We start from the raw sequence: 15,939 nt of genomic DNA, 5'->3' as shown, positions 1-15,939 counted from the left end.
CATCAAACATTTTATACTCTTGCAATTTGAAAGAATCAAAGCCAGGAAAATACTTTAAGTCACCGGGTGATTTAAACTATTATACTCTGTAGTACACTATTGCGAGAGTATAACTGTGATCAAATTGAAATGTGAACTTCGCGTGTTTTTCAAATCTGTAATTTTTTTTGTAAGTAGATAGTACTGTTAGTGACATCTATGCTAAATTTCACGTCAAAATATTTATTAGTATTTGAGATACGAGTCGTTTTGTGAGGCTGTAAAAGTGAATTCCTCGATTTCTACTATGTCTGTATTTATTGAACAAAGAAGTGATCATTTAGCCATATTTTCAACTAATATCGTGCCGCAACCTGATTTACCTTCGTGTTACTTCGGGTTCACATGACCACGTTGAGAACACTTTTGACTCAATTAAGAATAAAAAAGCTGAATCGAGGAAAGCTCTGATGGCCAACGCGACGAGGATTTTCCCAAGTGTATATGATAACTGGAAAATTCGTTGGCATAAGTGTATTGCAGCAGGAGGGAATTACTTTGAAGGAGATGAAATGGACAAAATACACGTTTCAATGTGATCACCATCGAGATGCTCAGTAGGCCGATTAAGTTGGCCATAAGTTGCGCGAAAGACGTTCTTTATAGAACGTGAGTTTTGATATTAAAGTTGAACAATTTGTAAACATTGTTCAGACGTAAATATAATATTTTCATGAGGAAATGCCAAACTATACTGAACAAAAATAACATGACAGCTTGACACGACTAATGCGTGATCAGTCAAGAAAAAGACTATTGAAAAGTACCTCTACTTGGATCACCTTTTATAATATTATAATATTGACTTAGCATACTGCTACGATGTCATAGATGCGTTTCGAACCGCCGCCAATCGACAGGAGTCCCTTTTTAACTCGACTGGCTACTAATGAGTGATCCATCGCTAATAAAATGCTCATGCAATATGGAATATATGTATGTATGATGGTGTCACTAACGCCTCTAGTTGCCTCAATCAATTTTGTAATATTAGTTTGAGCTCAGCACCAATAAGCAAATAAACAACCAATAAACACTGGTTCATGATGGAGTTTTATCGCCAAAAATTTAACTAATCCATGCAAAGTTGCTCAGTTAGAGAAATGTAAAAAATAACCGAACGAAAACGTTAGCGATTTATTTTCAATTTGCATTAAGAAGAATATTTAAGGGATCGTCTCAGTGTGAAATTTTCGAGAAATCGTGTTTTTTTTGTTGCATTATCGGATAGTACATACTATAATAAACATGCTCTGAAATTTTGAAATCGAAATTCAAATTACTACGGTCGCTACATCGTTTCACAGAGTGGAGAACGGAGCGAGACATCTGCCGCGTTCGCGTTTTCATTCTTTTCTCAGAATGGTGTTTTTCAAAACGTTTGCCACTCTCAAAGAAAGAGTTTTAAGGAACTGAAGATTTCTAGTTCCAATTTGGAGAGAGCATTTCGAATGTCATTTGCTATCGCGCTATGGAAGCTGTTTTTTTGAAATCTTCCTACTTTTTTCTGCGAAAGACTGTCGAAAAAGGACAAAATTCGATACTTTTTGTTCAAACCGCCGCCATTTTGTCAAAAAACAAACAAAGAATGCAGAGAGAATAGGAGAAATATCAAATAGCCCAAAAAACAACTTCAGTTATCCAAAGCCTACGAAAGCATGATTATGGAACATGGTATACTTTTGACTTTCAATTATATATAGGTTATGTACTGAGTCCTACGCAATAATTTTTTGTTTATTTATAAATACATATGGCAATCGCATTACTACATATATATATATATATATTTATTTACTATTACTCACGAGCTTCCAAAGTTTTTAACCTTATTTCGCTGGGTAAACCGAACGACCCATTGATAGATATAGGATATACGCTAATTTTATATAAGCCACATGGATCTAGGTTTTCAAAAGCATATTCGTTTTCCTTTGTTTCGTTCCAATAACTGATTTGCTTTTCCTCCATACGTTGGAATGGGCCATACAAATAAATTTCATAAGCTTTTAGACACTTTTCTGTTTTCACTGAAACATTCCAATATATTCCGAGCTCAGTTGCACTGATTTTTGTTAGAGTTATGCTAGAGATTTCAGGTTCTGAAAAAAATAAGCAGACATTAATGAATAATCTATTTCTTTTAAATTACTAGAAATGTGTTCAAGGGAAAATAAACGTGAAATTTTAAAATTTTAAATAGTATATATTCGCATATACAGATATATATATATATATTTACATATATGTATATGTATATCGGGTATTTCATACCAAATCGACCACTTTTGAAACCGACCCCTTTTGATTTTGCTGAAACTTATCCATCCTTTTCTACCCTTTGAAAAACATTTTTGATAATTTTTAAAAAATTTTTGTCCAACTTCAAAAAAATTTTGAATTTTTCCAAAAAATGGCTTTTTTATTTTCAAATATCTATAACTTTTGTAGAAATTGACTTTTGGGGACCATTTTTTTTGATTTTTGTTTTGGAATGAACTTTTCGAAAAAATACACCAAAAAAATTTAACACGATCAATTATATTGTATAAAATAATCGGGTTTTTTAATTAAAAACGTCATTTTTGGGAAGTTCGCCAAAATTTCAAAAAAAAAAAATCAAAATTTTTTTGAAGTTGGACAAAAATTTTAAAAATATTCTCAGAAATGTTTTTCAAAGGATAGAAAAGGATGGATAAGTTTCAGCAAAATCTAAAGGGGTCTGGTTCAAAAGTGGTCGATTTGGTATGAAATACCCCATATATGTACATATGTATAGGTATATATGTATGTATATATAAATGAATTACTATTCGTTAGCCTCGCGAAAACTCGAGAACTGCTGAACGGTTTTATCATATCTTGGTCTTGAAATGTTCGTGGAGTTCTAGGAACATAATAATAATTGTGGGGAAAACCCTAATCAATTCAATTCCTTTTCCCATAAAAAAGTTTTCTAAATAAAATTTAGATTCGATTTGAACTTTATTATTATTCAATGAAGGCGAGTGAACTGCACATTCTGTCTTGAAATTACCATTAAATATGCAAACCACTGGAACACCAATTTACACCACCGCTAAAAATAAAGCAATTGCCAAGATCCTACAGGTACGAAAATTTATTGTTTAGAATGAATGCTAATGAGAGGTCACTGGAGACACTACAGAACGTTGAAAGATCTTCATGACAACCAAAATATTTTTGTTGGGCCATGATTCTGTTGTCAGGTGATTTTCGTCAGACTCCTCCAGTTATTCCCCGATCAACTGTTGCTGATGAACTAAATGCATGCCTAAAATCATTGAAATTGTGGCAGTACGTAAAGACACTTCAATTAACAACTAATATACGAGTAATATGCAACAAGATGAAACTGCAAATATGTTTGCGAAACAGTTGTTATACTATATATTGGAAATAATAAAGTCGCAGTGGAAACCTCATCGGATTCATCACATTACCTACAGATTTCTGTTACATCACAGACTCAAAAGAGAAGTTTATTTAGCGCATACTCTGCAACCATTATTTTTATTATTTTAAACATTTACAATTTTAAGCACGCCCATAAGCATTGAAAAAAAAATAAATGGGACCCACATTAATTAGTGACACCTCTGAGTGTGAAAAAAGTTGAAATTGGATATTCGTCAAAGACATTAAATTTTACACCAAAGATGGTATAAGAAGGCTTAATGTAATCGGTGTGAAAACTAGACAAGCCATCCATAGCTTGGTATCTATTCAACCAACCAAACGTGGTGTTACGGTGTGAAAATACCCGAAATCGGTAGGTACCATGACTACATTCTATTTCCTTTGCTTTACAATATCCAAATCAAACACCAACGAAGTTATCGGGAAAAAGTTTTAAACAAATAGTGCTCTTAAAAGGGGCGATACACGACACACAAGTGCGTTCGATCTGTGTGAAATCGTTTCGCCATACACGACATACGAATCCATTTTGTATGTACGAAGAAAGAGGCCGAAATGCGCGAGTACGAAGAGCTTGATAAGCTGGCCGACAGGGGTAATGCTCGAAAATTCTACGAAAAAATGTGGCGGCTTACAGAAGGTTTCAAGAACGGAGCATACTCTTGTAGAACCCCCAAAAGTGATCTAGTCACCAATGCCCAGAGCATACTTAAATTATGGAGGGAACACTTCTCCATCCTGCTGAATGGCAGTGAACGTACAACGCCAGGAGAAGGCGAACCCGATTCCCCAATCGATGACGATGGAGCAGACGTTCCATTGTCCGACCATGAAGAAGTTCGAATAGCAATTACCCGTCTGAAGAACAACAAAGCGGCGGTGCCGGACGAGCTTTTCAAACGGTGGCGAAGAACTGATAAGGAGCATGCATCAGCTTCTTTGTAAAATATGGTGGGACGAAAGCATGCCCAACGATTGGAATTTAAGTGTGCTATGCCAAATCCATAAAAAAGGAGACCCCACAATCTGCGCCAACTACCGTGGGATTAGCCTCCTCAATATCGCATATAAGGTTCTATCGAGCGTATTGTGTGAAAGATTAAAGCCCACCGTCAACAAACTGATTGGACCTTATCAGTGTGGCTTTAGACCTGGCAAATCAACAACCGACCAGATATTCACCATGCGCCAAATCTTGGAAAAGACCCGTGAAAGGAGAATCGACACACACCACCTCTTCGTCGATTTCAAAGCTGACTTCGACAACACGAAAAGAAGGTGCCTTTATGCCGCGATGTCTAAATTTGGTATCCCCGCAAAGCTAATACGTCTGTGTAAACTGATATTGCTAAACCCTTAACTAAATGCCAAAGTAGATACTAAAAAAATAGATTACATAGAAGCATTCCAAAAGCTAAAGTTATTAATTTCTGAAGACCCAATTCTAACAATACTAAATTTTGAAAATAAATTCATATTAACCATTGACACGAGCAATGCAGCTTTGGCAGCTGTTCTCTACATCAGTAGAACCTTGTGTAAACCAACGTGAAGTAAATTATGCTGTCATAGAAAAGGAATTGTTAGCTATAGTCTGGGCAACTAAAACCTTCCGACATTATCTGCTAGAACGACATTTCGAAGTAGCATCCAATAATCAGCCATTGAGCTGGCTGCATAAGTTAAAAGAACTTAATGCAAAGTTGAGGAGATGGAAAATTAGACTTTCAGAGTACGACTTCGTTATAAAATATATTAAAGAAAAGAAAATCAAAGGTCCTACTAGCATACAACATGATACTTATTTAAAAAAAAAAAAAAACAAATAATACACATCTCCTATAAAGACATAACCATGAAACAGCTAAACAATATTTACTTGACTATTTTTGCTCCAAAAAACAGCGCTCCATATATTGACAGTGATGCAGATTTTGAAATGATTCCAATCGCATATAAAGAAACCATAAATTCAAAATACAACGAAAATGTCTGAAGCCTTATTTACTAAAAAAAACATACCTAATTATTTAAGAAATTAGTTCTAACTACACACAAAGAACTCTTACATCCAGGAATTCAGAAAACTACAAAACTTTTTGGCGAAGCACACTAATTTCCCAATAGCCAACTCCTCATTCAGAATATAAGTAACGAATGTCAAACATGCAGATATAGAAAAACTTCACAAAACAATAAATGGATTACAAAAAACTAATTCGACAGTGAACCCAAGCTAAGCAAGATAGAAACAATACTTTATATCTACAATCATAAAACTAAACACGACCCTACTGGACAAACTCATGCTCACATATGTAGATATGTATGTATTTCTTTATGCCGGACAACCGACGTTAGATACACAACGAAACAAAGAAACTAAAACTAACGAAATGAACAAAAACAGAACAGAATACGAAGTTGACACTAGATATAGAAAGGGATCGTTACAAAAGGGGAATTAAAAAACACTTTTAAACTAACAAAGAACGTCAAACAAACTGACGACGATCATTACAAAATTACTAACAGAAATAGAGAAACACATTACTATAAGACCGAATTCAAGAAACAAAAAAATATTAATCAAATTCCTAGTCTCTGGTAAGTCATAATACTCCTCCTCACTTGTATGAAATTATGCCAAGCTCAGCTATCGATACACCTATTTTCCGACAAATCAATAAAAATTCCGTCAGAATACCAACATCAATGTCTTCGAATCAACCTTACTGATATTGACAACATAACCAATTATTTCAACACTAAAGTAATCAACTACACCAATATTCCACATACTAAACATTGTGGATGAACGACGTAATCCAGATATTCAACAGTGCTATGGAAAAGATTAAAGAATTTGAAAATAAACAAAATAATAAAGTAACAGCTATTATATGAACTAATCCAATTTACTGAATTTATAGAAGATATTGCAATGGGAATGCAACTGTCCCGACTGGGATCATTCAACCCAAAATTACTTAATTACGACAAGTAACATTAACCTGGACTAACACAAAGAATAGTTTATATCATTAATATAATACCTTATCCGTATAGTAATGGTTATCAGCTTGATCATGTAGAAAAAATACCTTAATGAATGTAAATATTCATCACATACGACTTAATTTAATAGAGTTCGTTCCTGAAAAAGAAAACGTGGAGGCCATTTGAATGATGTTGTATTCAGAACTTAATTGTAACGATTGTACTTCGCTTTAGATAAAAGAGATTTTAATTTCCTTAAAAATTAGTGTTTTTATTTAAAAAAAATCATATCAGTCTTATTGGAAAACTAAAGATCTTTATCTCGATTTAGTTTGAATGGCAGTTATATGCTGTAGATCAGCGGTTTCCACCAATGAACAGCTTCTCTGGGATAAAGGGCAAAATTTCAGATCAATACCTAAAAACAGGTATATAGATACATATGTACATAGATGTAAACAGGCTCAGTGCTAAATTTTGTAATAGGATACATGCACATGTGCTTGCATTCAGTTTTTCGAACTAGTAGTAATTACCTGAATATTCCGTACTTGTGTAAAGTGTTCGCTCAATAATCTCACCATCTTCGATAATTAAAGACTTGATTGAAACTGTGGCAACATAATTATTGCATGGCATAAGGTCATAGCTAGAATAAATGTAAATAATATACATACATATATTGTAATTGTAGAAAATAATAATCAAGTTTTAACACTTAAACTTATAAATAAATATTTATTTAATTGCCACGTTCTAACACTAATGGGAATATTTTAGGGTAGAAATTAGAAAATATTTTACACATGTTGAAAGCTCACCTCAAGAATATTTCCACAAAAAAACTCAGCAGAGTTTTCGGTTCACACCCTACCCAACTTGACGATTCGAATGGTTGGCTGTCGGTCCGTCTGTCTGTCTGTGCTGTTAAAAGTAGCCATATGTATGTAATACCATGTTCAGACCGAAAATTTAAAAGATTAGATTACATTTAAGCATTTCATAACCCAACAGTGTTCTTACTGCCGTTGAAAAGATTAAAAACAGCTGTTTTTGCCATTCAAGAATTTACATCGCTCAATATTTATCAAAAGAAAACATTGTCATATAGTATTTTGTAATAAAAGCCGTATTCTTTTAAATATTTTCCATATAATGGAAATAATGGACGCATTTTTTCATTTGGGAAGTCGATTTTCAGCAGAAATTAGATTCATTGTTCTAATAAAAATTTGTTTGTTTACATTTTTTCCTTTTTGTAGTGTCTAAATCAGCTGTGATAATGTAATAGATTTCCAATGCTGCCAAGTAGATGGCGCAAAATCAGAGTCGCACAGAGAGATTTAGCGTGGATCAGTTTCAAATCACTCCGATGAAGTGATTTTGAACTGTCATTTTTGTATGGCGAAATCTTGATAAATCTATAAGATTAGTGGGATAAACCACTCAACAGCCGAAATCGTGTGATTAAGTGTCGGTCTGAACATGGCTTAAAACATTTGAGTTCTCGATTGGTATAGAATCGTTTCGTCAAACACAATATATAAATACAATTGCGAGAATTAAACGGGTAATGTAATTGTAATTTTATCATTGTCGTTTAATCAAAGGATGGCTACATTTTTACCGAACATTTTTAAAACTGATAGGAATTACAGAAGAACTTCCAGCTGGCTCTATACTCATTGTTCTCATAATTTTAAAACGAAATTGGGATCTCTTCTTATTTGATTGACGTTTTCCTCATATCCCCCATACATTCAATTTAGTTTTGATTGAGTTTATATCAAATATGTATGTTCATAACTAATTTCAGTTCACTTGATTTTAATTTAATCAGTTGTAAAAGTTGAAATATATCTTAACTTGGTACGCGGGCTAAGTTCGGATGCAACCGAACATAAACGCAGTGCGCGCATATCGTTAAACGTGGGCATACACGACACCCATGTGCGTTCGATCGGTATGTGTGCGCATGCGGTTTACTCGTGTATGGGATTGTGCGCGTACCGATCCATGTTCGCGAAAATGTTTGATTTTTTACGATCGGTGCACATGTGTGTCGTGTATGGCGTTGTGTGCGCACAAAATCTTATTTCTCTCGTGACGCCGAACAGTGAAGATCGCGGACAATGGCAAATGTTAAGGGGGGAGCCTACTTCAGAGGCTTCAAAAATCGATTTTTTGAGATTTTTTGGGAGGGAAAGAAATAATTGATTCAAGCGAAATTTCTACTTTCACAAATTTTTTGGATATGAAATCTTTGATATTCTGCCTTTGGCAAGCAATTGCCCGATGCATCTCGCATGTGCATTTTTCGGATGGCGGGCAGAATGCAAATCGCAATTTCTATCGGAAATAAAAACTCAAAGAGATTCATATTTTTTAATAATTTATCTTCTAGCTAAACTAAGAAAATTCCAAAAAAACGTGTAAAATTTTACTAATTTTTTAAAAATTGATAAACAGTGGTAGTTGCGCTTTCTGCGCAACTAATTCTTCGACGATGTATTTCCCAATAGAGCAATGTTCTCGCAAACGGATCACTGACGAAAGTTGAGAAAAAACTCGTGAATGTTAATTTTGTTGCTGGCGGTATTTCCACTGGCTGTACTGTATTCTCTGGGTTGAAATACACTCTTTGGCCATTCTCCAAATTAACTGCGAGACGCACAACAGTCGGAAAACGTTCATGAATTGCAAAAGTAAATATCCTACAAAGCGCTTTATTGCAGTTCACGTATCGACCGTATCGTTCAAGACCAATAACCGCCATGTTGCTTCCTTTGGTGACGTAATTACAAACGTATTTTATCGATTACACCAAACTGCAATACTCAACATTGATATGAGTTTTGAATGTGAATTAGACAATAATGGTGAATATAGTACGATCCGTGTGTTGTCAACTTCGATATTCACTATTCTAAATTGAATGCTGAATGTTCTGCCATTGTCGTCTGGTGAGCGACGCCGATAGAGTGGATATCCATCATTTCTAGTTTGTGTTTCCGAAAGAAAAGCACGTGGATAGTGTTTGGTGCATTTATTGTCAGACATACAAACCGAAGTGGGATTGTGGTGTCCGCAAGGCCCATGAACCATATTGGTTTTCATCACTTCGTATAATACTGGATCTTTCTCTGCATCAGGAATTTCCGCAGAAATGATTTCATCAATTTGATCTGGTGTAACCACCATCCAAAGAAGAATGTGTGCGTGCGGCAAACCTCTCTTTTGCCACTCAACAGAGTACATCTAGCATCTAACAGCACCACATATACGTTGCTTCAAGATAAAGTCCATCAAACATCGTAACTGTTGTTTGAAAAGTCGTGCTGTGACATCGTGACGATCGCTTGCTGATTGACCGCGATCCATAATTCCGCACGTATGTCACCGCATCCTGGGAGTACTTCTTGCCTTGCCTTGGGCTGCCATACGTTGATGGCAAAAAGAACGCCGACCGATATTAGGGCGACCTCTTCGCAATTGATCACTTTGTGTGAAACACACGTAAAGTTTTCACTGAATAATTTTCAATAATTTTTCTTTTGAATAGCCGGAATAAAAAAGCAAGCGACCGAAATTGAACGATTCAAATAATTTACAAATCAAAATATTGAAAAACAAAACAAACAAAAATTGAAAAAAAAAATTGTATGGAAAAAAGTTACTTTTTGGAATTATCCAATTTTCCGACTTTTCCTCATGAAAAGTATAAGGTATTTTTATTTCTAAACCTTCCCCGATCCACAACGAACAACCTCTGAAAATTTCATCAAGATTGGTGCAGCCGTTCTCTTAGCGTTACTAACAAACAAACATTCATTCGTTTGTATGGGAAAAAGAAAAGGGCTGTTTTTAGGGGTTTTCCGGCAATTATTCGAATTTTTCTTGCCGTAAAAACCATCCTTGAACCTCAACGAACATTTTAAAAAAAGAATTGACAAAATTGGTCCAGGCGTTGTTGAGTTAAGCGCTTAGCAACACATTTTGTGATTCATTTTTATATGTATTAATTTTATAACTCAATGAAAAAAAATTATTATGAATGATGATACACATAGTTTTGTAGGAAATTTACTGCTCTATAAAAATGGTCTACTACGATATTTCGATTAAGTTAAGCGTTTACGAGATATTCATCGCCAAACATCAATGCATATTAAGGTGGATCAAAAAAAAAATTTTTTTTTTTCGTTTGGTACTCTGAAAAATAGGTTCCTAGACACCTCTTAAGAAAGCCTATAAGTTTCATCATTCATAATAATTTTTTTTCATTGAGTTATAAAATTCATAAGAAATGAAAAATTTTCCCAAAAATAGTCAAATTTCAACCGTTAATATCTTTTAAACGGTTGGGTTTACGAAAAAAATCATAAGAGACCATATTTTAGAGCATTCAATTTCCTACAAAACCTAATTAACAAAATATTTTTTCAAGTAGTTGGAAGCGAGATATAAATTTTTCTATCTGATAATAAGAAAAAATAGAAAACCGTTAGGCGGAGGACCTTCCCGTTACAATTAAAAACTCATATTTGGAGAGGCTTTCTTAGAGGTGTTTAGGAACCTATTTTTGCGAGTACCAATTGAAAAAAAAAAAAAATTTTTTTTTGAATCACCCTAATATACATACATACATATCGTCACCTGAAATGCAAAATAACGTAACAACATTTTCGGAAATTTACAGTGGCATGAATGAAACACGAAATAAAATGGAACCTGAGTGAAAAACATTTTTAATATTGGTTAAAATTGGTTTATATCGATCGCAGAACCTGAAAATGTTGGACAAATGTAATATTATGTATGTAATTCGAAGTAGGGAATCGTAATCAATAAGTCACTCAATTTCGAATTTTTTGATGATACGTTATTTTGCATTTCAGGTGACGATATGTATATGTAGATTTATAAGAAGTACATACATATATAAAAATTTCAAACCTTCCCTTTATAACGTTTAGATTGGCCAATATGTAAGATATCTTAGCACAATTTGGGGGTTACATGGGTTTCCTCGGGTAAAAAACAGCATTTATTCAACAATTTTTTTCTCGTATAAAAAATTAAATATTTTGTTATAATTTTTTATTGCTACAAACATACACTATTAACAAAGAAATTCTGAAATTTTTGGAAAAAATGCTTAATCATCGACATCTGAGCATCGCGTCTACCTCCTCACGCTCAAGCATCTGTCATCACATCAAAGGGTGAAGTAGCAGATAGAATTGCTACTGCAGACACCATCGCGAACTCCATGAATTTTCAACAAATTAGCATGGTAGCTAATTTAGCACCCCACGCAAACAAACACGGAATAGACCACGCTAGAGGAAGTAAGAAAGTAAATCACCGAATTGACAAGGCAAAGAGAATCCATGAAAAAGCACCAATCACGAAGACTCAGCCGAGACAAGGCCGAAACACACGTCAGGAGTGCGCACTCGCAAACCAATTATGCTGGTATCACCATAAATTTCGAGCTGTTCTTATAATAACAAGCGAAAGACTATTCCAAACGAAAACTGCAGCGCCCATCGGTAACGGAACGCCTGCAGTTACACACTGCTTCAAACTCGTTGACCGACTTTCTCAATACATATTTTTAATAGAGGACGGGACAGACGCATCGGTAGTTCCCAAAACCACTCGAAATAACAATATGAAGCCATCAAGAGTTAAATTATTTGCGGCAAACAGCACCCCAATTACCGTATTCGGCGAACTGCTCTTAAAATCAAGAAAAGAGGGCCAGCCCTCTTTACATGGTAATGAAAGCAGAAGGCGACCTCGTGGAAATTGCAAAGCCCACAATAGTGGAAAAGATCCAGACCGATATCCAATTCCATATCTACAGCACTTCGCCAGTAATTTAAAACGTAAGACGATCTTTTCCAAGATCGATCTGCAAAAGCCTTCCACCCAGTTCCCGTGAATTCAGAGGATGTTCCGAAAACAGCTGTAACTACGCTTTTTGGCCTCTTTAAATTTATGTTTATGCCCTTCGGTTTTCGCAACGCACCGCAGACACTACAAAGACTCATACACGATGTCCTACGAGTACTAGAGTTTGCAATTCCATACATGGATGAAATATGCTACACAGATTCATCATCCTACAAAAACATAACCTAAGATTCAATGCTATAAAGTCAGTCCTTGAAAAATCCGAAATGCCAGTCTTACGACACACTGTATCAGCGAAAGGCGTACGATCGCTGAAACAACGCGTACAAGCTATCAAAGGTATCGACAAACCAACTACAGTGAATGGTCCCAAACGATTCTTAACCACAATAAATTTCACAGACGCTATCAATGTAAAACTCTGCTTTCAAATGCCTACTTTTAGCACATCCTTCGAAGAACGTCGAGTTGTCATTATGGGTGGACGCTTTGAATAAAGCTGCAGGAACTGTTTTACACCAGGTAACGAACAGAAACGTCGAGCCCTTAGCTTTCTTTAAATAAAACTTCAATAATACCTATGGCCGTTCGTCATTTTAAATACATGCTAGAATGACGCATCTGACTCATCTACAGCGATCACAAACCACTAATTTATGCATTCCACAAGAATCCCGAAAAGTGCTCCAACCGACAAGCTCATATAGTATGCTTGATTACATTTCCCAGATAACTACACAAATTCGCCACGTTAAGGGGAAAGAGAATGTAACAGCTGACAGCTTCGAAGAATTGCGCAAATCCAAATAACCAGAATAGACTACAAAAATCTCTGCGAGGACCAACAAGTCGATCTAAACCTCCAGTTTCTATGCCAAAATAATGTTACCTCATCGCTTCAGCCAAAATTATTCACAATACCCGGTTGCGACAACCAAATAGTGTGCGACGCATCGTCCGGAAACATAAGACCATTCATCATAAAGAAGTTCCATTCTGAAGCGTTACGAGCTACTCACGGGATATGGAACTCAAGCAGTAGCGTGTAACTAGACCTGCCCTGGAATTCACAGCGACAGAATTGCATTCACAAGAGATTGCGAACAAAGCCATAAGGCATAAATCATCCGACTTACATTTACGCCTTTTAAACATTACGAGTCAGGAGACTCGCTATTCGATCACAGTAATGTCGACGTTGTAGGTCCATTTCTCTTACATGCACTTACAACCGTTATTGTCCAACAAACATTGAACGTTTCTCGAGATGGCCAGAAGCTATACCTATACCCGGTATGACAGCATTAACTATCGCAAAAGCTCTCATCGCCAATTGGACCGCAAGATTTGGAGTTCCAGCCGTCATTACATCAGATCGTTATTTACAAAGCTAACAACGTCGCTTAGCATAACGCACCTGAAGACAACACCATATCACTAACAAGCAAACCGGTATAATAACCAGTAGAATGATGGCCCCGAAATTTCAAGTCCGTAATTTTATGTATTATGAGCCTACGAACCGTCTACAAACAAGACTTAGGAGCATTACCGGTAGAATTAATCTACAGTACAACGCTTCGAATTCATTCAGAATTTTTCATACACGACAGCCAAATTAAAACGCAGTCAGAGTCAAGAAGAAAAGTATTACAAAATTGAAATAAAAAGAAAACTAGAAAATAATTCTCTAGATCAATTAAAGTCAGCATATCTACCGAATGAAGACTTACTGCCACAAACTCCTGGAACTCTATCAATGTGTGCGATATTTAATTGGAGTTCAGGGATAATCTTTTCCTGACAAATGTGTCGAAAATGCGTTTGAATACTTCCCTTAGCTCCCATATACCTAAAACAACGATTTGGGAACTTCCAAGTGACTTTATAACGTGAGGGAAAGTTTATAATGTGAGTTATCTCAATGAAAATTGGCCGGAAAAAAATTCCGGGTCCGTTGCGGTTACGCAGACTCGACAGTCGTGGGAACGGAACAAACAAGCAAACAAAGTTTCTGTTGTTGCTCGTTAGGACGGTAAGGGTTATCTGTGTTGTCGTCGACGTCATCTATCGAGAGGCCCAGGAAACGTGCTGTTTCGACGGCATATATATATATGTGACCTGGTCTACGGAAAGGGGGCTTCGGTGTCAAAAAAAAGGAGAACAATTAATGAGATAACGAGAAACTGACGATTATTTTTAACAGCTTTTCCCAGAAAACTAGTTTTCGCACGTTAGCTCCCTTTTCGTAGACCAGGTCACATATATGTATATGTATATATATACATATATATAAGTATATATATTTGGTGCTTGGATTCTGATCCTTTGGTTGACGCTCTGCACCTTACGGTTTCGATTCTTCCAAGCTGCAAGAGTATAAAGTTTTCATATTTTGCAATATTTCCATTACAACCCGACATATACTATACATACATACATACATATGTATGTACAAATAAGTATTCTAAAGCAGATTATACTCTCCATTGAGAGTCGCTGCTTACCAAGTTTTTAATCAATTGAAATTTTTTTTCAGCTCTTCTACAGAAATATGTGTACATTTGGATCTGCTAATTGACCATAAAAGTGTTTTTGAAGTTATTACTTAAATAATAAAAATGCAGAAGACAAGAACTTTCCTTATTAAGAGTATAGTATATGGTAATTCCTGTAAAATGCATAATTACGAATAAATAAATAAATTGTCGAAATTTCACTGGCCCTGACCTGAATAAAATTCTGATGTACGGACTCAACTCGAAAAATGTGAAAATTTCGTTTCCATAGAATTCGTTAGAATTTTAATTTTTTTCCATTTGCACACAGCCTTAGTACGAAAAATTTAGAGTAGCAAATTATGCAAAAAAATTGGCATACAGATTTGTATACGCTTGTATTCTGCAATCTTATCATAAATATTCTCCTAATGTAAATTATTTAATAATTTAATACTATATATGTATGTATTATGCAGCCAGAAATTAGGCAAATATAGTTTGATGTGATATTTTTTTTCAATAATAAATATAATTGATAGTTTTTGTCAACATGCGTGAAACCATTAATAGGCCAATTAAAAGTACTTACCATGTATCTTTTCCGTCGTAATCAATAGTCACTGCACCCATCAGTGTACATTTGACGCCCACAATTTCATACTTTTCTGTGTCGTTTACGAAAAAAGTAATCTTTTCAGAATAAGTGTTATTCAGAATAACAAAATCATCTAAAATAAAAACAATGTATGTATTTGGAATACATTAAAATGGAGTATTTTGTTATCGCAAATGTACAAATAATAAACAAATACAAAAGTTAATCTAAGCCTTATAGATTATTATAAAATATAACAGAATTAAATTTCAATTAATAATAGATTTGTTTGATTTGTAAGATCAAACATTGTACTCAACAAAGAATCTTTAAATTCTTACCACTGGTGGGGGAAAAGTAAAGATCTTTCTTGAGTGAGAATAAAGCTAATGTACACACTCTATTCTGAAGGAAATTCGAACATGAGAGTATATTTTTTTG

The 15,939-nt window shown here is 35.0% G+C and overlaps 1 protein-coding gene across 2 annotated transcripts in view; it reads right to left on the bottom strand.

The window, feature by feature from the left end:
- LOC120773120 (phosphatidylinositol phosphatase PTPRQ) overlaps window positions 1–15,939 on the bottom strand; it is a 94,606-nt gene that overhangs the window by 47,086 nt on the left and 31,581 nt on the right. Inside the window, exons 3-5 of one of the 2 annotated variants that reach the window (XM_040102115.1) lie at window positions 15,493–15,631; window positions 7,017–7,129; window positions 1,848–2,141 (exon numbers count right to left, since the gene is read on the bottom strand). In XM_040102115.1, coding sequence (XP_039958049.1) covers window positions 1,848–2,141; window positions 7,017–7,129; window positions 15,493–15,631 — 546 coding nt within the window. Of the gene's footprint in view, window positions 1–1,847; window positions 2,142–7,016; window positions 7,130–7,301; window positions 7,357–15,492; window positions 15,632–15,939 lie in introns of those variants that run through there. The other variant, XM_040102116.1, reaches the window with a different exon arrangement.

The sequence above is a fragment of the Bactrocera tryoni genome, chromosome 3 (assembly GCF_016617805.1).
Source record: "Bactrocera tryoni isolate S06 chromosome 3, CSIRO_BtryS06_freeze2, whole genome shotgun sequence".
NCBI classification, from domain to species: domain Eukaryota; kingdom Metazoa; phylum Arthropoda; class Insecta; order Diptera; family Tephritidae; genus Bactrocera; species Bactrocera tryoni.
Note: the sequence above shows the minus strand (reverse complement) of the source record. Positions and strands in the feature narration are given on the sequence as shown.